General features: G+C 40.4%; 1 protein-coding gene across 1 annotated transcript in view; it reads left to right on the top strand.

Moving 5' to 3' along the window:
* nbs (nibrin) overlaps window positions 1-10,333 on the top strand; it is a 33,522-nt gene extending 23,189 nt beyond the window's left edge. The window contains exons 10-14 of the mRNA XM_076183666.1: window positions 2,243-2,336; window positions 3,321-3,857; window positions 5,633-5,893; window positions 7,002-7,241; window positions 7,472-10,333. Coding sequence (XP_076039781.1) covers window positions 2,243-2,336; window positions 3,321-3,857; window positions 5,633-5,893; window positions 7,002-7,241; window positions 7,472-7,708 — 1,369 coding nt within the window. The 3' untranslated portion in view covers window positions 7,709-10,333. The remainder of the gene's footprint in view (window positions 1-2,242; window positions 2,337-3,320; window positions 3,858-5,632; window positions 5,894-7,001; window positions 7,242-7,471) is intronic.
* The last annotated feature ends 15,742 nt before the right edge of the window (window positions 10,334-26,075 follow it).

Here is a 26,075-nt window from a genome sequence, read left to right as displayed (position 1 = left end):
GTTTTCCTTATAGATGCACAAATACTTGGAATAGGTTAGGAACTGATATAACCCAAGCTCAAACAATACATGAGTTCAAATCTGAATATGCTAATTGGAAATCAAGGATATAGATTAAGTTCGAACTGTACATGAATTTGAGGCTAAGTATGATAACAATTAAGAGATTAGGAAATGGGATCTAATTAGCATTACTCGTTTCCTGTATACTACAGTTAGGTAAATACATACCAACATACATACATCCACTCTTCACCCATCCCACACCCCAGGCATCAGCCTCTCAGAAAAATCCCTATCAAGAGAAAGAAGAACCACACTAGCACATTTGTGTTTAGGACATCATTTGGCTGTAAGACAGTACCAGCATAGAATAGGCCTAACTACAGTATCAAACTGCCTTAGATACAACCATCTTAAACTATGCTTCCACAAGATCATTCCCAGCTATCAGCAAGACAAACTCGGAAAATTTGAAAACAGTATAGAATAAAGAAGTGAGGGTAACAGGATGTGCCAAAACCACCCCAATTAGAAACCTGCACACTGAAACTAAAATCCCCATAGAACATCACATGAAAAAGATAGGTATAGGTTCTATGCTAGAACCCTAAACACCATCCATCCATCTCACTACATCACACAAACACCACCAGCAGAACATAACAAAAAGCATACCAGCAGTATACTACTCAAACATATGCAACAACCTGTATTACACAATACATTTACACAAAAGCACATTCACACTTAGATCACTACACAAACTCTCCAAAACACACAGACCATTAAGCTCAATGCTGCACCAACACCCCCTATATATCAACACAGAATAATCCCTCTCAAGTAAAGTAAGAACCACACTGGCATGCTTGTGTTTAGGACACCATTCAGCATTAAAACAGTGCTGGCACAGGGTAGGCCTAGCCACAGATCTAGAATGCCCTGCTGCAATTGCCATACAGAAGACACAAATCACCTCATTCTACAGTGCCCCACAGTAACAACCTGTAAATAACAACACAATATTTCTTCCCTGAGTGACTTATTGGTCCACCTGGGTGCTGTTGCCAATTACTTGGGAGCCATGTGTCTCCTGCAGGAGAGACCAGAGACAACAGATTGACTATAACTATCACACACAGGACACAGGAACTCATCTTACACTGCCCACACTATCTCTCCCTAGAGCATCTACATATCTATAGACGAAAGGCCTTTTCTCCTTACTAGGGAGCTAGCCAAGTCAAAAGGCACGTACCCACTCCAACACATTCCATTCCCATCCACCACCCTTTCCTCCCTCTCGGCTTAGCTCCATATGGATGACTATCCCTAGACAACCAGACAATATTTCTTTCCTTAGTGACCAATGTCCTGTCCAGTGTTGCTGGTTACCTGGCAGTTGTGGTTCTCCAACAAGAGAGACCAAAGGCAACAGATTGATTCATTAATTTAATTGGTAATTCTAAAATGGAATGGATTGCTAATAGAAGTAAATCAGTCCATTGGCACCCAGTTCACTCTTACAAGAGACCCATGGCTTCCTGGAAACTGGCCACAGCCACCAGTTCAACCCATAGGTCTCTCAGTGAAGAGGTTTTGTGGACTTCACAAGAGTGAATGGGTATAGGACAACATAATACAATGTACTCTGCATCTTTAATGCAGTAGTTGCATCGATGGCATTTGGTGTCAGTTGCAAGGCCAGTTTTGTGTTAATATTGCTAAAGTGCTGTGTAATGACATGAATGCAGGCATGCCAGTATCACTTTTGCTTGCCCCAGAGGCTACATATGCTGCCATGAAATCTCTTTACTACTCCCTGTTTCAATTTTTATATTTTTTACCATAGCTTTGCTTTCTCCCAGTTTGCATGGATGTGTTGTGTAGTGCTGAAGGTAGGTTATTGTAGATGTTTCAGAATGCTGTTTTCATGTTGCATTATGTCGGCAATGCTTATATAAGGGATGAGTTGGTGGATATATGGGCTGTAGCTTAGAATTGGTTTCGTGTGAATTAGATTGTTAGGCATTAGCAAAAAAAAGTGTAAAGCTTGACTATGGGTTAATTTGACCATTATGCTACCATTTGTTCTGATGTTTGTTCTCATATTTTTTATTGTTTCCTTTAGTGTATATGAATTATTTTTTTAAGTTCACTTGAGAACTGATGTTACATTGTGGAGCTTTGAGCTGACGAGGCATTTGCAAACTTGAGTAATTTATATTTCTTCCTGTAGAGAACGAGGGAGTGGTAGTGGAAACGATTCTCCCAAGGCCAAAAGGAAAACAATTTCCTCAAATATTGAAGAAACACAGACCATGGAGTCTCAGGTAACTCTTTGTATATAAAGTGATAAGATGTGCAAGAAATTATTAAGGAAGTCCATTGTAGACCATCTTTCTAGTGTGTGGGGTAAAAAGCAAGGAGTGACAGTTTATTATAGTTATATATAGGCCTATGATTTCAAATATACATCAAGAAATTTTTTCGATGGTTAGGTCATATGTACTTGATGGCATGATTAGTATAGAGTTTATATCCCACATGGGGTATGGATTACACAAGTTTTATGCTATCGGTACTTCATGAGGATGGTCAATGGCCGAATGGGTTAAAGCAGCGTTTCTCAACCTTTTTACCCTTCCGTAACCTTTAAAATAAATTGCATGTTTCATGGAACCCCTGCACCAAAAAAAAAAAAAACATACCATATCTTTCTCATTTTGTTTTCATCATAATAATAGGTTAGATAGGATTATGTCTATATTACAATAACCAAGAATATGTCGTTCGTGTTTAATTATATTACGTAAATGAAATTAAATAAAAAATCAAAAGTGCATTAGCTTATCTCACCTATTCTCGCAGAACCCTTAGGGACCTTTTGCGGAACCTTAGGGTTCCGGGGAACCCTGGTTGAGAAATGATGGGTTAGAGTGTCATTTCTTACAGTGGATGTTAAGGTGACGGTCATTCTAACCTTGCTGCCAGCGAGTTAGACCAAGGGCATGGTTCATTAAATTCCATGCTACAAAATTCTCTGTATGGGGCACTATCCTAGCCTCCTCACAGGGGGGGAGTTCACAATGTTAAAAATTAATTAATCATTTCATGGACTCCAGTGACATCTTCTGGTCCAAAGTCTTGCAGCATTCCTTTGTGATTGGAGACTTATCTCCACACAGAAAAGAATGATAATCACTTTTTGCCTTTACTATCCTTCCTTTGTGAGGGAAAAGTTCTATTGGTGTATTTCATGTTGATTATTTCCAATGGTGGATTAGATCTTAGTAATTATATGTACATTTTAACAGGAAGATGATGACAGTGCTGTTGATGCAACAGATGGGGATATATCATCATTCAGACCAGCTGTTGCCAGTACCCAGAAGAACATTCAAGGTGCAGACAAGATAGAAAATGCCAACACAGATAAACAGACTGATAGAAAGGATACCACTTCTGAACTAGAAAATATCAACCGTTCCATTCCATTTGAACCTTTTACATTGCCAAGCTTACATTGTGAATTTCCTGATGAAAATGTGAAAGAAAGTGGCACTTTAGCAACAGAAGACTTGATCAAACAAGAACCTTTAAGTCAGAGTGAGGAACAAAGAAGGAAACATGGTGAAGGACCATTTAGTATGAAAAGAGAAAAAGAAACCAGTAGGAACCAGAAATCAAATGATGAGGGGATTGATGTTTTAGGAAGGAAGCGAGCAAGGGAAAATGATGGCAGTGACACTAGTATAGGGCAGAATAAAGTGATCAAACAAGAATGTGATGATGCAGATTTATTTGCCTTACAAGATGTTGGCTCGCGCAGAAGAACTTCTAATGTAAACAAGGTAATTTTTTCTAATTGTAGTACTATGAAGTATATTTATTATGTTATATGTATATGATAACAGTATATGTTTAAGAAGGACAAGCATAGATATACGAGGGTCAGGGTAATTAGTTGGGATAGTCAAGATAACATTAGTAGATCATGTCATAGTACCCAAAAAGAGAATTGGAAGAGTTCTGGACATAAATAAGTTTAGGGGAAAGAGTAGTGGATATGTCAAATTGTTACCTAGTGGAGGAAGATAGGGAAGGACTTATTGTGATAGTGGGGGATGCCAGGAAAATTATTGTAATGGGAAAAGAAAATAATGATGCCATAGGAAACAATGAGATACAAAGAGTATTGAAAATTATGAAAGCTGGTAAGGCACCTGGGTTAGATGGGTATCACATGGAGTGTCCAACAAAGGGAGGAACAGTTATAGTGGATTGACTAGTTAGGAGGATTAATGTATGCTTAAGGAGGGTATTAAAATATTGAGTTAAAAAGGAGTTAAAATATTGACAAAAAAATTAATTTCTTTATTTATTTAGTTATTAATTTTTATTTTTATTTTATTTATGGATGATGTGTGATTGCATGATTGTGTGATGTGTGATTGCATGAGGAGGAATGGGCGGGGGGGGTGTGGTAGATGTGTGAGTAAATTTTGACGCAGCCCGAAGGGATTTCTCCCCGTCCTCTCCTTATATGCAAGGGGGGTCGCCGATTAAATGAAGCGGCCTTGCTGTGGATGTGCTGTGTCTTGCGACACTGCTTCTGACCCAGGGCGGTGGGCAAGGTGCAGGGATGACCCGTCATCCAGGAGGTGCTCAGATGAGAGGAAGGGTGGGAGGGGTGTGGAGTGTATTTAGGGATGAAATGGGTGGGAGTGTTTTTATGCCTTTCCCTTTTTGGCTACCTCCCTTGAAAGGGGGAAAAAGCCTTGGTATATGTATGTATGTATTTTATTTATTTGGTTTATTATTTTTTAATTGCAGTTTTTGTTCCCTAATTCCATGAATGAATGAAAAATATTATGAGAAATAGGCATTTAGTGATGAATGCAAGAGAAAACTAAAAGAGTGATTGTGCCTATAAGACTGTAGGGAGCAGAGACAGAAAGGAGGAGTTTAGATGTATTTGAGATGAAGTATATAAGAAGTGTGGTGGGAGGTTATGAGGATGGATAGAGTGACATATAAGAATATGAGGCATAGAGTTGGGGTAGAAAGGGTTGATGAAAAAAATACCAGGATTGAGCATATGGAAAGAATGAATGAAGAAACACCAACAAAAAGAATGTGGAAGGTAGAGGTAGGTGAAGTGAAATTAAGAAGAAGACTAAGAATTGGATGGATGGGATTAAGGAGACCATAGGTGAAAGGGGGGATATCTATTGAGCAGGGAAGAGAGAGGGAAAGAGATGATTGCAAATGGATGATAAGTTGACCTAGCCTAAAGGTATTTCTCCCTGTCTTTTCTGTATCCCTTGTGAATGGACAAAGGGAAGGGTCACCATGCAATGAACCTGTGGAGGTAGCCAGCTTCGACTGTTCCTGATGAAGAGGTGCTGTATTGCTTTTAACCCAAGCAGTGGGCAGAAGATAGACATGGTCCTTTATCCACATGGAGAAAGATGGAAGGGACAATAATTGGATGGTTGTGGGATGGATAAAGGGTGGGTGTGTCTTCACTGGGTCACCCCTTTTATAAAAGGGAAAGGACCTTTTGGTCTATGCATGTATGTATGTAATATTGTTCCCTATCATTTCATGAGAATCACCCATACAGGTGGATAATTCAGCAGGCAGAAAAAGGAGCACAAATGGTGTCATTTCAAATGAAGAACTCTTCAATCTTGATTCAAGTCATTCTGTGCGGCGAAGAAATCGCATCAGTTCCTCTGCTTCAGTTGAAATAGCAAAGACAGTTAACACAGCCCAGCCACCAGGTAACACCAGGGAACCGCAGACAGATGTAACAGAAGTTACACCAATACCATCAAGAAAACCAGTGTCTGTATCTATACAAAGTACTGGATTTATTTCAACAGTAAGTATACATTTTACCCTCTGGTGGAGAGGAGTAAAGAATGCCACCACTGTATTCCCATATGTGTTAGAGAAAGTAACTAATTGGGTCTGGAATAAGGGGAGTAGAGATCTCACTCTTTGTAGTTTCCTCATGTGAAGAATCCAAACATAAATGGTTCTGAGAGAAGGACTCAAACCAAAACCCTAGATGATAACAAATGGGAAGAGATTAGTAGTGTGTTCATGAGAAAAGAGATGGATGTTTTAGGGTTGAGTGAAATAAAAATGGAAGAAGATGAGTTGGAGTTTGGTAAGTAGGGTGTCAGGAGTGGTGAGAAGGCAAGGGAGGGAAGGAGTGCCGTTGCTGGTAAGTACAGGATGTGTAGAAAAGTATTAACCACTTCAGTACGATGAGCCTATGTAGGCATCATGAAGCGTGAGTGGGTACACAAGGATGCTAGCGTCAGTATCTTGATTATATATATATATTTTGTTGTTGTACATGAGTTACTCCCAGATTCTGTGAGCTGGTTTGATCATATTTTCTGTGTATATTATTTTTCAGAGTAAAAGAAAATGAGTAATACAGCAGTGACTATATATAGTGTGATGAATTGTATAGACACGGTAAAGGAAACATGGACTGGAGGTGAAGCTTTATTCCTGACGTTTCGTCTAACGACTTTCTCAAAGGAAAGTCGTTAGACGAAACGTCAGGAATAAAGCTTCACCTCCAGTCCATGTTTCCTTTACCGTGTCTATACAACTTGTTCACATGGATTTTCAGTGTGATGAATCATACATATGGCAGCCAATGCTGCATGTGAGAATTTTATTTGTACTGAAGTGCTTAAGGATGATGTGGGCAAAGGTGAGATTAGGATGGGAAATGTGGGCATTTGTGATAAAGGTAGGAGAAAGAAGGGCTTTGGAGTGATTTAAATAAGTGTGAGGAACATTTTGGAAGGAATCACAAGATCACCACTGGCATCTGTCTTCCCATACCTGTCTGGTGACAGAAACCAACTAAGGTATAGATACATGTCCTACAAATACAAAACCCATTACCATGCAGTCCTGTAAGATTTCTAATGGTCTACTGACTATGATTTTTGTATTTTCCACAGGAAAATCCTGATCTTCCAAAAACATCAGCTTCTAGTGCTCTTGAGGAGACTTCAATGTCAAACATGGCTGAGAATGAGGTGGAAAACCTTAGTCACCAAATGAATAAATCCTTAGTGGTTATTGAAGTAATATCCCTTTACCGAAGGGATACAAACAATACGAACAGTGATAGCTGTTCCACAAGTGCTAGTTATAAGAATGCTTATGAAGGAATGACAAATTTCAAAAAATTTAAAAAGGTATGGCTAATTACCTGGAACTTTTAGTGTTTGGGTGTACTTATTTTGCTAATTGTTCAAGAAAACTTGCCCTCTCAGAAAGAGGAAGTTCATGATGAGTTAACGTCAACACAAAGAACAGTAATGTCCATGAAGCAAAGACTTGAATATGTGATGTGACCATAACAGTCTTCAGTCATACCTTTGAGAGCAGATAGGTTTTTAATGTTAACTCTTTTTTTTATTCATAGAAACAGCATGGGAGTCGTGCATCTGAAGTTACACTGCCACGCATAATTGGGAGTGGTGATCTGTTGGCTCACGATTCCTTCAACTCAAAGAGGGATGACTTTTTTGAGAGAAATGCAGCAGTTTCCCAGTTTCTTGAAGACAGGGAAGTAGAGAATCAGACCAGCACCAGTGGCTTTTCTGATGAGGCACTCTTCAACATTGGGTCCAGACGTAGGGGAAGAAACAGGGTCATGTAGGAAAATGATCAGGCTATTTTTGTTATTTATTTTTACCTAAAGAGAAAGAATAGCCTGATAGGAGATTTGAGTTAAATTAAATTTGATGTTGTTAGTTTGTCACTCTAGGATGTGTATGCATGGTTCCTCTGATTTGATAAGAATTTATCAAGAACATTGTTATTTACTGATTATGTTACTGAGTTACAAGGGAGCTACTTAGTAAGTGCAGTCAGGACTCAGTAACTTGGACTAATTAGGAATAACTTGATTGAAGTTATGCATTTGTCTGATCAACATAGGTTCAAAAGAAAAACAGCCATTTTTCAGAAGAGTTCACAGACCATGAAGAAACGGTTTTGAAAGAGACAGGATGGTGATATAGTACAGGGAAACAGTGTAAAATAAAGCTAAAAAAATAACTCATGATAATGTAGATGGTTTGCTATCAGCCATGTTGGTGATAAATGATTACTTGATGGTATATAAGTGAAATTTGTTGCTAAGTAGATACCAAAGTTCACAATAAATGTTGATCTACATCATGGGAATAATACATACACCATCTGGAGATGAGACGGAGAAGATAAAACGGGTGATGGTTGTTGTAAGGAAAGACATAACGGTGGAAGAGGCAAATCTGATTAAGGGCAAGGCTGAAGCAACCTATCTGAAAATTTGAACCAACAGCCCAAATAGAAGAACCCTCATGGTATATGTACCCCCCAAAACAAGAATTTGGAATGAAGCTCAATATCCAGGGATGTCTGATAACTTGTCTAAAAAAGAAAATAATAGTGGTACTAATAATAACAATATAGTCCTTGTAGAAGAACTTAACCACTTCAGTATGATGATGCCTACGTAGGTGTTAGGAGAAGCAAGTGGGTACACGAAGATGCCGGAGTCGACATCTTGATTATTTACTTTTTTTGTAGTTGTACATGAGTCCCTGGATTCTGTGAACTGGTTTGATCATATTTTCTGTTTTTATTATTACTCAGAGTAAAAGAGAACGAGTAATACAGTAGTGACTTTATAATGCAAGTAGTGTGATGCATCGTACATATGGCAGCTGGTGATGCGCCCAAGAATTTAACTCATACTGAAGTGGTTAATTACAATATATGTGTGTGTGTGTATATATATATATATATATATATATATATATATATATATATGTATATATATTGGGAAAGATGGGAAACAACTGGTAAATCAGACTCCCTGATGAATATAGCAGTCTATATACCAAGGGCTTTTTCCCCTAGATAAGGGAAGTAGCCAAGTCAAAAGGTACACATTGACTCCCACCCTTTCCACTCCCATCCACCACCCTTCCGTCCCTCTCATCTTAGCTCCTTGCTATGGAAAATAGAGAAAAGGAAAAACCCCTTTGGTCTGCATCAAAATATCCTCACACACACACGCACACACACATATCCCCTCCCTTGCATCAAAGTATCATCTATACGCACCCATTCTCCACTCACCCCTATCTCCTACCTCGTCCTTTCCTTGCTCAACAGACATTCCCCTTTTAATCAAAGTCGCTTTCACCCCATCCATCCATCTCATCCTCAGTCATCACCTCAAGTTGACTTCTTCCACCTCTGCCTTCCACACTTCTTTTACTAATTTCACTCATTCTTTCCATGTGTTTAAACCATCCCTACATTCTTTCATCAGCCATATCTGCCATCTCCTTTTCTACCCCCACTCACCTCATTTTTCATTCTATCCAATGGAGAATGCAATAACTAATGTGGAAGTGACTTGGTTAAGAGGGGATGACACCCCTACAAGGTTGGACTTTATACATCATTGAATCTGAAATAACTTTTGGGAACCATGGGGTTCAATCATGAGAGACCATGAGCAACGAGCAACAGACTGATTGAATTATAGTTTGGCTCTATAGGAAAAAGTAAATTTCAGTTAGGAGATGGTGAAATAGAGCCAAGGAATGAAACATATAGTCAAAGTAGACTCAATTTTGGAAAGGCTGATTTCTCAGGGTTGAAGAAATTCTTTGGAAAAGGCGGTCTGGGGGGAACATATTAATATCACCAGAACTATGAAGATGTGATAATTGGAGAGTAAGAGGTCCCTATGAGTCTTGCTCCTTGTACACTGCAGTTAGGTAAACATACACACAGGTATGATAATTGGAAATTAAAGAGACAGGACCCCATGAGTGTTGCACCTCTTTTACATAATACAATCAGGAAAATACACACTGAGCTCTTATCTGGGAGGGTAATAGGTATAAATGGCTGAAGAAGCATAAGAAATATATTTTGGGACGAAATTTGATAGGGAAAAGAAAATATTGTCAATATGCACATAAAATATACAAATATTTTAGGATGCTTGTGGATCCATAAGTATGCTCCAAACTTTCACTGTTCCTAGAATACCATTCAGCAAGTTTCTGGCTGTAGTTAAGTGCATCAAGTAATTTGATACGATTCATGTATTCTGAAGTACTAGTTTTATTTGTTTGTTGTCATCACTGTATGTCTCACAAGAAGAAGGCATTTGGTTCTAGATGGCAACATGGTTTGTATATAAGATAGTGAAATGTTTCATGCTCATTTTGTCATCTGTTTAAATAATTTCAAAATATACTTTTATACATGCACATGTTTGGATTTTAATTCCACCAGTACTGGTCAGCACTTATCCCTTTACACCTCGTGGTACAGTGGTTAGAGTTTCTGGCTGCCATTACAGCAGTCTGGGTTCAAATCCCACCCAGGGGTGAAATCATTTCAGTATCACTGCACTGCGAGTTGTTACTCCAACTCTCGTGGGCAGCGAGTTTGGGGTGTGTGTGTGTGTAAGGTCACAGTATTACCCATAGATTGGTCATATATGAGCTCTGAGCTCTTCTGGGAGGGCAATAGCTGTCAGTCACTAGTCCAACACATGATTCAAGACCATGGTGAATCACATGGCTATTCTGTTTTGTCATGTGTGACTATCTGTAGTGAAGTGGTTAAACCCATCATGACGAACCTCTTGCATACCTGATGGTATGAATCCACATGTTTTACTCATTCTTGTGTGACCCCTTCAATAACAAAGGAATCAAATCTAACTTGGATGAAAAATTTGGGAGATTGTTGCACTATTTCCACTGGAAAGCTAACTGCAGATCGCCACTTCCCATGTGGGGATCTTCGACACCATGAAGGGCTTGGAGCATGCTGACCTGAGCCTAACACCAGCCCTTGGACCTGAACCAACGTGTCAACAAATCACTACAGAAGACTTTTCTTATGCCCACATCCACATAACACAAGATCAGATAACCTAAAGAAAAAAGAGGTTAGGTCTTCCGCAATTTGTACATCAAGATGTTTATGACTGCAAACCATATTTATATACATTTTATTCATTATATAATGCTAAAAAAATGGTCTCTGCTTACATCTTTGGTCTTGTTCTCCCTCTCCTCAGCATTTACTTTCGCCCCAGTGTGCCCCCCCCCAACTTTCTGAATACTAGAAACACCATTAGTGGTATGTTTTTGTTTTCGAACCATTAGCCAATAGCTAGAGGAGAATTCTACATGACCTCTGGTTGCTCTCCCCTTTTGTCTCCTGTTGTTTTCTAAAGGGCAAAAGCAGTGTTATTGTGTGTGCTGTATGTGTTTGGCAACCAGGAAACCAGCTCTATCACAGATGGCCATTATCAAAACCATAACTGTTTAATTGATATTGCCACATGGTCAGACATGCAGGAGGTGATGCTGGGTGTAGTCATGTATTGATTTATTGCCTTAACCCATGCACTCAAGATCACAAACCAACATAGGAGGTAATTGAGAGGGGTTAAAAAACCACACCCAAAAACAAAGTTGTTTAACCTTCATAGAGCACTCATTACAGCTGAAAGGTATGGAAAGGAGCATCCCACAGATTGTCTAGAATCTAGACAATCTGTGGGCCATTGTGTTTACATGTGTGGTGTTGTGGTATGGACAACCAAGGAAGAAATCAAACTCCTGACTATACAGTAATCTTGATCTCTTTTAATCACCGAATCAGGTGACTATATGGCGAGCATGAAATCTGGAGCTGAAGGTCCTCCATTGATACTAGGAGAGAGGTCTTTGAGCCAAAGGTGAATTGTTGTTGTAACAGTTGGTGAGGCCGTTTTGCACTTTGGCAAGAGGCCGTCCTTTTAAACCCCGCGGAGGGATCGCAGAAGGATTCTGTTGGATTGCCAAGTCTTCTAATTGGCCGCATTCTCTTTGGCTGTGGACTGCGGGAGCTGGCGAGTTCATACGCCTCCACTCGAGTCAGGGATGGGTCGCCCAGGGAAGCAGACGTCTCAGGCGCGGCCGGCGTCGGCGGTTGAGATATCGTCACCACACCACTCCCCACCCCTCTCTTTGGAAGCGAGCAGCGCGGAGAGTAAGGAGTCGCACGAGTGGAGTGGAAGTAGCGTGCAGGTCTTCTGACCTGACGCCCGCAGCCTGTGATTGTCCCGAGATCTCTGGAGAGAATGGGCTGGATGATGGCTCTTTCAGCTGGTGGTGGAACCTTTCCACGAGTCCATTGGCTTGTGGGTGGTACGCAGTGGTCTGGTTGCGGTTGGTACCAAGGAACTTGAGGAGTCTGGACCAGAGATCAGATTCAAATTGGGTGCCCCTGTTGGTGATGATGGCGTGAGGGGCGCTGAATCTGGATACCCAACGTGGGAAGAAGGCACGGGCGGTTGTCTCAGCAGAGATATCGGGTAGAGGAATCGCTCCTGGCCACCTGGTGTACCTGTCGATGGAAGTGAGCAGGTAACGCATAACACGAGAGGGAGGTAGGGGTTCCACGATGTCCACATGGACTGACTGGAAGCGTTTTGTGGGTGCGAGGAAGCGATGGAGTGGAGCATGGACATGGTGCGTCACCTTTGATGACTGGCAGGTAAGGCGGGTACGGGTCCATTCTCTGGCGTCTTTGTTGTTTCTAGGCCAGAAGACGCGATCCGTGAGGAGACGTTGTATTGACCGAATTTCAGGATGACTGGTCGGGGGACACCGAGAACACATCCTTGCGATGATAGGTCAGGATGTATGGTCGGGGTTTGCCTGTAGATGTGTCACACCACACTAGTGCGGGAGTATTTGGGGGAGCTGCTGGGAGGATCTCCTGTCCAGGCGGAGGTGATGGAGTTCTCCGTCGTTAGTCTGAGAGGCTGCAATGAGTGCATAGTCGGTGTGTCGGTGCTCAGGGATGACGCGACAGATAATCCTGGACAAGGCATGGTTATCTCCCTTGATGTGAGTGTCAAACTGGGACAAGAATGACAGCTGCCGAGAGACTCACTGTGAGTGGTGGTCAGATAGCCTGTCCAGTGTGTTGGTGAGAGGTTTGTTGTCATTAAGGATGGTGAATGGACGTCCTTCAAGAAGATAGAGGAAGTGTTTAACAGCCGAAACAATGGCCAGAAGCTCTCTATCAAAGGCACTGTAGTGTATTTGGGAAGTGTCCAACCGTTTAGAGAGAAAATGCGATCGGCTGGAGTTGTCCGTTGATCCTCTGTTGGAGTACTGTGCCTATGGCTGTAGAGGAGCCGTCAGTGGTGAGGATGGTAGGAGCATAAGCCACCGGGTAGGACAGATGGGTGAAGTTTGCTACTTCAGCCTTCATCTACCTAATTGCTTGGGTTGACTCGGGAGACTATCTAATGGATACGACCGACCATTTGGAACAGTTCCTGTTGAGGTCGTTCAGAGGTCCGAGTTTGGCGGCCGCATCGGGGATAAATCGATGATAATTGACGATCCCTAGGAATTAGCGCAGCATTTTGACTGATGATGGCTGCGGGAAGTCGATGCTGGTGACAATCTTTTTGAGGGAGAGAAGAGAAGCCATCTGTTGATATACGGTGTCGAGTGAAGGCACTCCTAGAAGGCACTTTGATAGGTGTATCCTGAGGCCATAATCCTGCAGTCGGAGGAAGAGGAGACGGAGATGGTGGCGGTGCTGGTCGTGATCAACAGAAGCCACTAATATGTCATCGATGTCGACGGTGATAAAGTTGAAGTCTCTGAGGGCGTGATCCATAAACCGCTGGAACGTTTAGGCGGCATTGCGGAGGCCAAACGACATTCTCCACTCAAAAAGGCTGAAGGGAATAATAATGGCTGTTTTCTGAACATTCTCTGATGCTACAGGAATCTGGTGGAATGCCCTGACGAGGTCGATCTTAGAGAACACCTGCTTCCCGTGGAGTTTAAAGTGGAAATATTGGGAATGTGGAATGGGGTAGCTGTCAGCCTTGGTGATGCGGTTGAGTTGGCGATAATTACCACAGGCCTCCCATTTGTTGGTCGGTGGAAATGTCTTGGAAACCATATGGAGTGGCGATGCCCAATCGCTCTCAGAGGGGCGGATGGTATCTTGGTCGAGGTCTTGGAATTCTCGTTTGGCGACTGGCAACTTCTCAGAGGAAAGACATCGAGGTTTACTGTAGACCGGTGGCCCAGTTGTTTGAATATGGTGCACTATGTTGTGGGGGCGGGTAGTGATGGCCATGTATGGAGACGTCAGGTGAGGAAAGTCTTGCAGGATTTGTGTGTATTCGCCAGCTGACTGAAGGGAGGTCACTTTAGAAGTGTCGTTGGTGATAGTTCCTGGTATACGAATTGTTGCATGGTACAGGCAGTTAGCCCTGATGTTGACTGACATTTTGTAATGCTGTAGAAAGTCATAGCCTAGGATGGGTTAATGGACGTCTGCCATAACAGAGGTCCAGGGGAACTTGACATTCAGGAGATCAAGGACAACGTAGTGGCTGCCACATATGGCGATAGATGTACTGTTGGCTGCGATCAGATCGTATGATGGAAGGTCTTTACCTTGTCTCGGGGCTGTTGCAGGAGGTATGATGCTAAGGGCTGAGCTCGTGTCCACCAGGAAGGAGAGTCCAGAATGATCATCACGTACAGAGAGGAGGGTTAAGGCATGGTTGGCGGGGTGGTGGTGCCTACCGACCCCCGCTACTGGCGTTTTCCTGACTAGCTGCAGTGCTTTCTCACTGAAGCGGACGTGGTACCAGCAGGTACCACTATCCCTAGGTTGCACACGCTGTTCACTGCAGTGTCGCTTCTTTCTGAGAGCGTGGTATTTATTGGCGCTTGCAGAGCCCTATGGAGCTGGTACACCCTGTCAGCGGTGGAGCAGTAGGCGTCGTTGTTCTTGTCGGCAGTTAGGGCGTCCAGATTTAACTGCAGGTCACCCAGCATTTTGGAGAGGTGTACTTACCGAAGAAGTTCCTTGGGAAAGTGCACCTTTGTACGAGCGTTGAGTGTAGCCATTCTCCTGAAAAGCGCTGATGGCCGGTCGTCTCCGAGTTGGATTTGCTGTATTTCCTTGTAGTAAAGTTTCTCGCCAGATCTGGCGTAGTGGTTTCTCAAGGCTGCCTTGAGGGCGTCACACTTGCGTTCCTCTGGTGGTATAATTGTGGTGCCGTCGATTGATTAGTGTTTAACCAAGAGCACCTCCAATGGGAGTGATCAGCGTATACCTTGATTTTTTATTTCCCAAATCGTTCTTATGTGGGTATCTCTGATCACTCCCATTGGAGGTGCTCTTGGTTAAACACTAATCAATCGACGGCACCACATTATTGGTGGCAGCGGTGGGATTTACGCTATTAACCAACCTGAAGCTCACTTATCTGTGTGTCGACTTAGACAAAGCATGTGTACCCTGTGGATTGGCAGTACAGTCATCAGAGACAGAATAGATCCTCGGCAGTCACTAAGAGTATAGAAATAGCGGATGAGATTGTGTGGGGAAGTGACGTGTTAAGGTGTATATCTTTGATGGAACTACACATAATTAAAGGCAGTCAGGTAAAAATGAACAATAAAACGGAATGGGAATCCAATTCGGGAAAAGAAGGAGAGACGAGAGCGAGGATGGAAGATAGACATGAATGGGAATCTAACCCAGGAGGAGCTGTTCTATTGGCCAAATTTAAAGGTAGATGTATGTAATTTTGTAAAGAAATGCATTACTTGTCAGAGGTTCAAGGGTACACAAGGGTTGTCACAGCAATACAAAGAGGTTCCCCCTGCTACAAAGGCAATGGAGAGAATAGGCATAGACCTAACGGATATGGTATCCGGGTCGCAGGGATATAGGTATATTTTGACCATAATCGATCACTACAGTAGGTTCGTTAGGTTTTTCCCATTGAGAACAAAACACCACCAACACATACTACACTCCCTAACCCAGTTCTTCGCAGATTACGGCACCCCAGAGAGCATCGTAGCAGACAATGGAGCAGAATTCACCAACATGGCTTTCAAGAAGTTGTGTGGAGAACAGCAAATCACCCTACTCTACACCACCCCATACCACCCACAAGCAAACGGTGTAATAGAACGGATGCATCGAACGTTGAAGAGCATCCTGGCAACACTATGCCAGGGACACCCAAACAAATGGCCGGATCTACTACAAGCCTGTCAGAGGAAGATGAATGGAGCCACACACCTCCACCGGACATACTCCCTATTTCGGCTTCTTCGGAAGACACCCACCCCGATTGGCCGGTCATAGACTCCCAGGTGTAGAGGGAACGGAAGATGAAACAGAGGTCGCTCATCAAATCATCCGAGAAACCCACCGTAAGATGACAACGGAGTATCGGAGTGTGGCGAACCGCAGGAGAGGCGAGCAGAAGGTTGAAGTGGGATCTTTAGTATGGGTCCGGAAGGAAACTGCTATACCAGGTACCTGCCGCAAGCTGAACCCCAAGTGGGAAGGGCCCTACAGAGTGGTGGGGGCATTAGCAGGACACAGTGTATACGAACTAAGAAATCCCTTCACGGGAAAGGAGACAAGGAGAGCTGCTGCTCAAGTGAAACCTTACTTTGGTTCCGAAGAGTGGTTGGTGGAGCCTGTTGAAAAAGAGTTCCACCCAGACCCGGAAGTGGAAATACTACCACCAAGGATGCGTCGTGCACCAAGACGGCTCATCGAGGAATGCTGAAGAAATCAACTGGATCAACCCGACCCGTTGGTGCCATATCTAGTGATTTAAGGTGCTAAGATGACAGTAGTTAACTGCAATAGGAAATGTAGGGATCATATCGTGCCAGTATATGTCCAAAGAAAAACGAATGCTCGTGCAAATTAATGCAAAGATGCCCTCAATGTTCCTATATATTGGACCATAAGGCTTAAATGTAACCCACCTATACTTTTATACATGTGTAAGGTTGAGATGTCCTAGGATTAAGGATGCATATATTTCATATGTTGTAAAAGGAAATTTCAGCAACAGCCAGGTGAAGGAACTAAATGTCAACTTAGGGGGGGGATAAAGAAGTCAATATTAGCCTAGGAGAGGGACTACAAACGATGGTTAGCGAGCACTTTCATTCGGAGTAGTATTGGAAAATGGGGAAATTCTTTAGCTCGAGTTGGGGTCATGAACCCAACTCAAATTCACAATTGCCCGCTTGACAGGGGTGTAGGACTTCAGGACCTGGTGGACAATCGCCGATTGCCCAGAGGTGAGCCCACAGAAGGGGAAGTAGTGTGCCACCCATGGGGCGAATCCACAAGAGAGAGTCGTGGCTTAGCTCGGTCGTAGCGGCTATGCATGTCCAGTCAAGTAGTATGTAAGAGGTCAATTGGGGAACCCAGCCAATACGAAGACTGATGGGAAAGGTCCAAGGAGACATCCACAGTGAATCGGTGTACCCCTGGGTCACCTGAGTTCCGTACACCTACGAGTGTGCTGAGGGGAGAGTTCCTCGTTGAGCTATCAAAAAGGGTAATCACTCTCTGAGAACAGGATGAAGTTTTTCATTTCAGGGGGGATTTGGACCACACCAAATAGAATCCTTCACGTGATGTTGCGGAATTTTTCTTATTACTCTTAAAATTAATGGCCTTAGTTTACGCCTCTGTCCGAACGTGTTAGTGACGTCACGGGTGGGCGGAGCTACGGTGCGCCCGCTATGTTCGAGAACATTCTAATGTCGTCTCGAAACTCAGTTGAACCAAAATCAGTTGAAATATATTTGTAGCTATCTCCTATTGTATGTTTTTCTTCAATGATTATAGTAAGGATCTTTGCCAACACATCTTGATAGGCAGACATAGAATAGAATAAATTCATGGTCTATTAAGGCTCTATTTTCTACTTTGCTTCTTGGTTGAGTAAAACCGTCTCTCAAGTCAACACTCAAATAAATAAACAGATAAATAAAACGAAATTCCAAAAATAATATCCCTTCAAAATTCCTGTCCTTACATAATGATTACGTTCTGGACGAGGGAGATAACTTCCGTCGGTAGTGTGGCAATATACGCTCCGAAGGCTTGCCGATTGGTCACCCCATTCTGAGTGGCCAAATATCCTTGTGCGTGGATTAGCCAGTTTTCCACGTCATGGGAAAAACTAGGGAGTTTGAGCTTTGAGGCTGTCATCTTCTTGGTTGTCACTCCGGGGTCACCAATCTGTGGTGTTCTGGGATGAACAACCAGGGAATAAATCAAACTCCTGGCTACACAATAATATTTATCTCTTTTAATCCCCGAATCAGGTGAGTGTATGGCGAGCGTGAAATCTGGAGTTGGAGGTCCTCCTTCGATGCTAGAAGAGAGAAGGTCTTGGAGCTGAAGGTGATTTGTTGCTGCGACGGTTGGTGAGGCTGTTCTGCACTCTGTTGGCAAGAGGCCGTCCTTTTAAACCCCGCGGCGGGCTCACAGAAGGGTTCCGTCGGATTGTCTAGCCTTCTGGATGGCCACATTCCCTTTGGTTGTGGGTTGCGTTAGTGAGCTGTGACTCTTGGCGAGTGCATACTCCTCCGCTCACGTTGGTGACGTCATCAGTCTGGGATGGGCCGGCCAGGGAAGCAAATGTTTCAGGCGTGGCCGGCGTCGATGGTTGAGACACTGTCACCACACATGCACTACGAGGTATTTATATGTGGATGCAGTAAATGAAATTAAACGTCTAATGAAAATAAATATGGATGGTCAAAAATGTCTACAATTCCTCTGTAATCCAGCAATATTTCTAAAGTTTCTTATGCATGATAAGTCAGATACAAAAGAAATGGAAGCAAATGGTAAAAACTTCCATATTATAGTGAAATAGTCAAGAGGGTGAAAATTGTAGATTAAGTCCTAAGAGAAATTTCTGAATCACCAATCCAAACTTTTAGAACTCTGAAAGTCTCAAAACATTACTCACGAATCCAAATTAGAACAACTGACAAAAGATGACAAAATATACTGATTACATTAAAGGACACTCAACTGGGTTAATTCAAATGATTATAGAAAATATGATGGCGAAAGTCTTGAAAATCATTTCTTGTCTAGGATGTAGAGCAAAAGTTGTGTGTTATTATAGTAGGTGAGGAAGAAAAAACAATAAATGGAAAGGAATACAAACTGCAAAATACTAGAAAAATTACATTCATAGCTCCGGGAGATGTCTCACATGTGCATGATCAAAAGGAGAATGTGGTCAAGTTAGGTGAGTAGATCAGATGGAACACGACCTTTAAACATGCATTTCAAGTCACAAATCACAGTAAACTAAATGAAAACAGGTCTTAAATGTTAAAAAATAAAAAATAAAATATCTGGATGAAAACGAAAAAATCTGGAAAAAAAAAAGAGATCGTTAATGATTGAAATTATAATAGAAGTAAAGAGAAACATTATTTTGGCGTGGGGACAAGACTTTAGGAACCTAAGAAACGGTCGAACAGAAAAAAGAACAAAAGTACAGGACAAGGTATATATATATTTATATTTATATATATATATATATATATATATATATTTATATATATATATATATATATATATATATATATGCTAATAAGAACACGGGTACGTGTGTTCACTTATGCAAAGTAGACCACTTGGAAAAAGAAACTAACGAAGCAGAGCGCTTTCGTATATTACATCTTCAGTGCAACAAGTACATAGTGATAGGAATACATAGACAATATATACATGATACAAAGGAACCAGGACAGTTTGAATAAGCGTAGCGACCAATTACCCCCTGGAGAGCGGAAGGTCATTGTCAATTATCTTACAATGGTCGGGCGACATCAGGTCACAGTCGCCAAGGAGAGCGGAAGGTCATTGTCAATTATCTTACGATGGTCGGGCGACATCAGGTCACAGTCGCCAAGGGTCACTGTTTCTACTACTTATATAGGGCGACATTAAGTCAATTCGTTGGATTACATTTTACCTGATATTATCTTACTAATTTCTTGACAAATGAAATTATCAAGTTTGTACAAGCCTTTATGTAGGTTGGTATTTTGATTACTAGTGGTATGAATCAAACTGCACTCTATTAAATTTCTTGCTATTATGTTATTGGTATAATAGATTGCCTGGGCATTACCCCAATCAACTGGATGATTATTTAATTCAATATGCTTGAATATACCACTAGAATGATTGCCATCCCTAACATTTTTCTTGTGTTGTTCAATTCTAATGTTTAAGGGTTTGGCAGTTTGACCTATGTAAAATTGATTACACATTTTGCAAGGAATTTTATAAATGCATCCTTTTTTTATTTCAATACTATTGTTGATAAGTTTATGTTTTACTGTACTATCATGTTTAAAAACTACCTTTACGTTAAATCTTTTTAATAATTCTGTGATACTTAACAAATTTTCTTGAAATGGTAAAATTAAAACATTATGATAATTGAAAGGTGATTTAGGCTGAGGAGTTAAAAATGATTTCCTTGCAAAATTGTAAGCAATATCAAGGAATTGCTTAGGGTATTTTAATTCTAGCCCAATATTAAAAACATTTCTGTCAAGAAATTAGTAAGATAATATCAGGTAAAATGTAATCCAACGAATTGACTTAATGTCGCCCTATATAAGTAGTAGAAACAGTGACCCTTGGCGACTGTGACCTGATGTCGCCCGACCATCGTAAGATAATTGACAATGACCTTCCGCTCTCCTTGGCGACTGTGACCTGATGTCGCCCGACCATTGTAAGATAATTGACAATGACCTTCCGCTCTCCAGGGGGTAATTGGTCGCTACGCTTATTCAAACTGTCCTGGTTCCTTTGTATCATGTATATATTGTCTATGTATTCCTATCACTATGTACTTGTTGCACTGAAGATGTAATATACGAAAGCGCTCTGCTTCGTTAGTTTCTTTTTCCAAGTGGTCTACTTTGCATATATATACATATATATATATATATAGATATATATATGTTGGTACATTGTGACAAGTTGATGAAGGTATAAAAAGAAGTCACGGGTCTAGTTCCGAGTTCCTGAGTTTATTCATGACCGGTTTCGCTCTATGCTTCTTCTGAAGAAGCATAGAGCGAAACCGGTCAGGAATAAACTCAGGAACTCGAAACTAGACCCGTGACTTCTTTTTCCACCTTCATATATATATATACATATATGTATATACATATATATATATATACATATATATACATATATATATATACATATATGTATATATATATATATATATATATACATACATATATATATATGCCAAAAAGAAAAAATGATAACGAGCTCATTTATGCAAGAATGACCACTGGGAAGAAAAACTACGAAGCAAAGCGTTTTCGTATGTTTACACATGCAAAGTACTCGACACAATATACGAAAGCGCTTTGCTTCGTTAAGTTTTTCTTTCCCAATGATCACTCTTGTGTTCATGCATGTGGTTGAAATATACGGTTTTATTTTACTCATGTGCTACTACATCTACGTAATTTAATATGTACATATATATATATATATATATATATATATATATGTGTGTGTGTGTGTGTGTGTGTGTGTGTGTGTGTGTGTGTGTGTGTGTGTGTGTGTGTGTGTGTGTGTGTGTGTGTATTTACCTAGTTGTATTTACCTAGTTGTATTTTACGGGAAGGGGAGCTATGCTCGTGGGGGTACCGTCTTCATATCTCATTTTATCTATACTATTTTTAAATTCATGTATTGTTTTTGCACACACCACTTTCTCATCTAACTTGTTCCAACTGTCTATTACTCTGTGAGGAAAGCTGTTCTTTTTCAAATCTCTTCTATAGCTGTCTTTTTTTATTTTCTTTCCGTGTCCTCTTGTATTTCTGTCATCCCATTTTATCAGATTCTCTCTATCAGTAATTTCTATGCCTTTCATGATTCTGTAAATAGCTATCAAATCTCCTCTCTCTCTTCTTTGCTCTAGTGTCTGTAGTTTAAGTTTTTGTAGTCTCTCTTCATATGATAGTTTTGAGAGTGTTGGTGCCAGTTTTGTGATTGCTCTTTGTATTCTTTCAAGTTTTTTTATACATTTTTTTGTACTTGGTGACCATATCGTTGCTGCATATTCTAATCTTGGTCTTATCAGGGTGATTAGGATTTTCCTCACCATTTCTTCATCCAGGTATGTAAATGCCACTTTGATTGTTCTTATTAAATTATAAGTTTCTCCAAAAATCTTATTTATATGTTTCTCAGGTGACATATTATTCATAACAATGACTCCCAGGTCCTTCTCATTTTCTACTTTTTTTATTCCTTCTTCTCCCAAATTATATGATCCTGTTATGCGATGTTTGCTTTTTCCAAATTCCATTATACTACACTTTTTTGTATTGAACTCCATCTCCCACTTCCTACTCCATTCTTGTACTTTATTTAGATCCCTCTGTAGTGATTCACAATCTTCTTCAGTTTTCACTCTTTTCAGTAGTTTTGCATCATCTGCAAAGAAGCTCATATAGCTTTCAATTCCTTCATCCATATCATTAATATATATAGCAAACATTATTGGGGCCAGAACTGTTCCCTGCGGGACACCGCTTATTACTTCATTCCATTTTGAGTGCTGATCTCTTATCACTACTCTCATTTTTCTTTCTTGCAAAAAGTCTTCCATCCAATTTAGCAATTTACCTTGTATTCCTCCTTCATATTCTAATTTCTTAAGCAACTTCTTATGTGGTACTTTGTCAAAAGCTTTTTTTAGGTCTAGAAATGCACAATCAGCCCATCCATCTCTTTCTTGTATTATATCTATTAGCCTTGAATAGAAACATATTAAATTGGTGACGCATGACCGTCCTTGTCTGAATCCAAATTGCCTTGGATTTAGTACGTTGTTTTTTTCCAAGTATTTTACCCATCTACTTTTGATAATTCTTTCACAAATTTTTGCTATTGTACTTGTTAGAGAGACTGGTCTATAGTTGGTAGGTTCTTCTTTATTTCCTCCTTTATATATAGGTACTATATTTGCTTTTTTCCAATCTTCTGGAACTTTTCCTTCTTTTAAGGAACTGCTTATTATGCTATGTATTTTGTCTGCCAATTCATTCCTGCATTCTTTCAGAATCCAGTTTGCTATTTCATCTGGCCCATGCGATTTTCTGACATCAAAATTACCCAAGTGTGTCAATATTTCATTCTTTGTTACTTCTATTTCTTCCATAGGGGGGACTTTTTCTTTCCACTCAATCTCTTCAGGTTGTATATTTTCCCTTGTAAACACTGATTTAAAATGTTTGTTCATAATTTCTGCCATTTCCATTTCCTCAGTGTATTCAACTCCTCCTTGTCTCAATTTCTCCAAGTCTTGTTTGTTTTTCAGTTTATTGTTTACAAATCTGTAGAATAGTTTTGGTTGATCTTTACACTTTTCTATAACATCTTTTTCATATTTTCTTTTTTTCTCTCTGCACTTTTGTACATATTCATTTCTATAACCAGTATATATTTTCCATTTTTCAGGTCTTCTGTCTTTTTTCCATCTGGTCCAGGCTTTGTCTCTTTTGTCTTTTAACTCCCTACAACTTTTGTTGTACCAGCATTTTACATATTCTTTTTCTTGTTTTTGTCTTGGGACATACTTTTCCACTCCTTTTTTGTAAATTTTTGTCAAAATATTCCATTTCTCTTCCACTGATGTTTCTTCTTTGTATATTTCTTCCCAGTTTTCTTGTTGGAAGAATTCTCTTATTTTATCAAAGTTTGTTTTTTCATACATCATTCTTCCTTTTCTATATTGTTCATTTCTTTTCATATATTTTTCTTCATTAAGTTCCAGTTCAATCAATATGTGGTCACTTTTACCTATTGGTGTTTTATATTCAATCTTGTCCACTATTCTAGGTTCAGATGTAATTATTAAGTCTAGCCTCGATGGTTCTTCTTCATTTCTATACCTAGTGTTCTCTTGTATCCATTGTGTCATTGAATGGTCAGTAATCATCTCAAGTAGAGCATTTCCCCATGAGTCATCACCACTCTTTACTGTCATTTCTTCCCAGCAGATTTCTTTGCAATTAAAGTCGCCCATCATAACTATTCTTCCTCCGTCTTCCATTATTTTAGTTAATGCTATCTTTGTGTCCTCTAGCATACTTTTATATTCACTCTCCTCCCATGAGGCTGTTTTCGGAGGCACATAATTGATCACAAATTTTCTGCTCTTCTTATCTCGGTCTTCCACTTCTATCATAATCATCTCTACTGTATTCTTTCCATATATGACACCTTTCACGTTTATATCCTTCTTAGTCAGGAACATAACTCCACCCCCTTGCTTTTTCTCTCTGTTTCTAATCCAATAATTGTATGCATCATGTCCTACACTGTTGGGTGGTAGTGGGCCTTTTAATTTTGTTTCTACAATTCCCATTATGTCCGGTTCTTTTTCTTTCAAATAATCATTCAGCTCATTCAATCCTGTTATTAATCCATCTATATTTGTGTAAGACACTCTTAGTTTTCTGCCACTTCCATTGTGTTCTCTGTTTCCCTTATGTTTTTCTTTTGTATGTCGAACTTCCTTAGTTTCATGTTCACTACTCTCCAATAGAATCTCTCTTTCTCTGACTCCGTTCTGTTCTCGTTTTTTGTCTTAGCTTCCAGTCTTTTCTGCTTTTCTTCCTCTCTTTCCTCTTTATTCATTTCTCTTTTTATCCATATCTTTTTGTGTTGTTCACTTGTTGCTAGTTTCCCTGTTTTGGATAAGATATTCTCTGCCGTTGTTTGTGACTTGAATTTAATCTTAATTGGTCTGGTCTTGTCTGTGCTATACTTTCCGAGTCTAAATTTCTCTTCGATTTGTTTCATAATTCCTGGTTCATCTTCCTGAACTGATTCTAGTAATTGGCTTACTTTTTCATTTTCCTCTTTGATTCTTGTGGTTCTATCTGTGTTGTGTTTCTCTTCCATTCCTAATATAATTATACATTTCTTCTTGTCTGCTAAATCCCTTACTATATTCTCCTTTTGTCTCATCACTTTAATAACTGAGTCTTCAGTATGTTCTTTCAATTGCTGTTTGACTATGTCAGTGAATGAAATCTTATTTCCTTCTTGGGTTTGCTTCCAATTTTTACTTTCTTTAGCTATTGTTTCTCTGTTTTCTTTACTATTCTTCTTCAATTCCTCATTCTCCCCCTTTACCTCTCTTAACTGTCTTTTTAGTTCTTCTATTTCATCAGTTAAGTTTTTATTCGCCTTTTCCAGTTCTTCCAATCTTTCAACCCTTTTTAAAATGGTGTTCATATGACCTAACCTACTCTCCAAGTCCTCGATCATCTTATCAACCTTCTTCTCTAGTCTTGTCAGTCGGGGGGGGTTTGTGTCCCCCCCACTCTCTTTAAATCCCTTGAAAATATTCTCATCACTTTCTGCTATATTGCTCCTATCTATACCTCTAATCTTCACATTCCTATTAGACATGTTATCATCCAACTCGTCTTGGGGTCGTTTGTCTACCTTACGGCGGCCCGTCAGGGCCATTTCCTCCACCTCCTCATTACCTTCCATTTCCCCAGCAATCCCTCCCCCTCTCCTCTTTCCTTACTTTCCCACTACCCCACGAGCAATTTCCCCCCCCCTGCAAATACAAAAAGGCACTTCTCTTTGCGTTGGTATCCACAATCTGCACTTTTCTTCAGAGCGTTCTTCAAGCCGTCCGTTCGTTGAAAGTGTGTGTGTGTGTGTGTGTGTGTGTGTGTGTGCAAATACGAGATCACCATCTGGTCGCGTATTCAGAAAGGTGATAGTCTCACATTTGCTTGGTTGTGAGTTCAAATTTCCGCACTCTTCTCCGATTAACTGTTGCCCTGTCTTTCGAAGAGGGTAGGGGAAAGGTGACGGCTTCGGCCGCCGCATCTTTGTGCTATCACCCAGAATTGTAATCAATAATTTTCTACGAGTATATTAACACAATATTTTGTGCCTAATCGAGACTAAACTACCAATAAATTGACCTACAACTGGAAAATGCGCAATTGGAAATGTGATAGAAAATATAAATCGGTAGGTTGCGTGATATCTGTCGCAAGAATTATTATTATAATAATAATAATAAT

Source organism: Oratosquilla oratoria, chromosome 4, assembly GCF_046742065.1.
Source record: "Oratosquilla oratoria isolate Oo_2021 chromosome 4, ASM4674206v1, whole genome shotgun sequence".
In the NCBI taxonomy this organism is placed as follows: domain Eukaryota; kingdom Metazoa; phylum Arthropoda; class Malacostraca; order Stomatopoda; family Squillidae; genus Oratosquilla; species Oratosquilla oratoria.
Note: the sequence above shows the minus strand (reverse complement) of the source record. Positions and strands in the feature narration are given on the sequence as shown.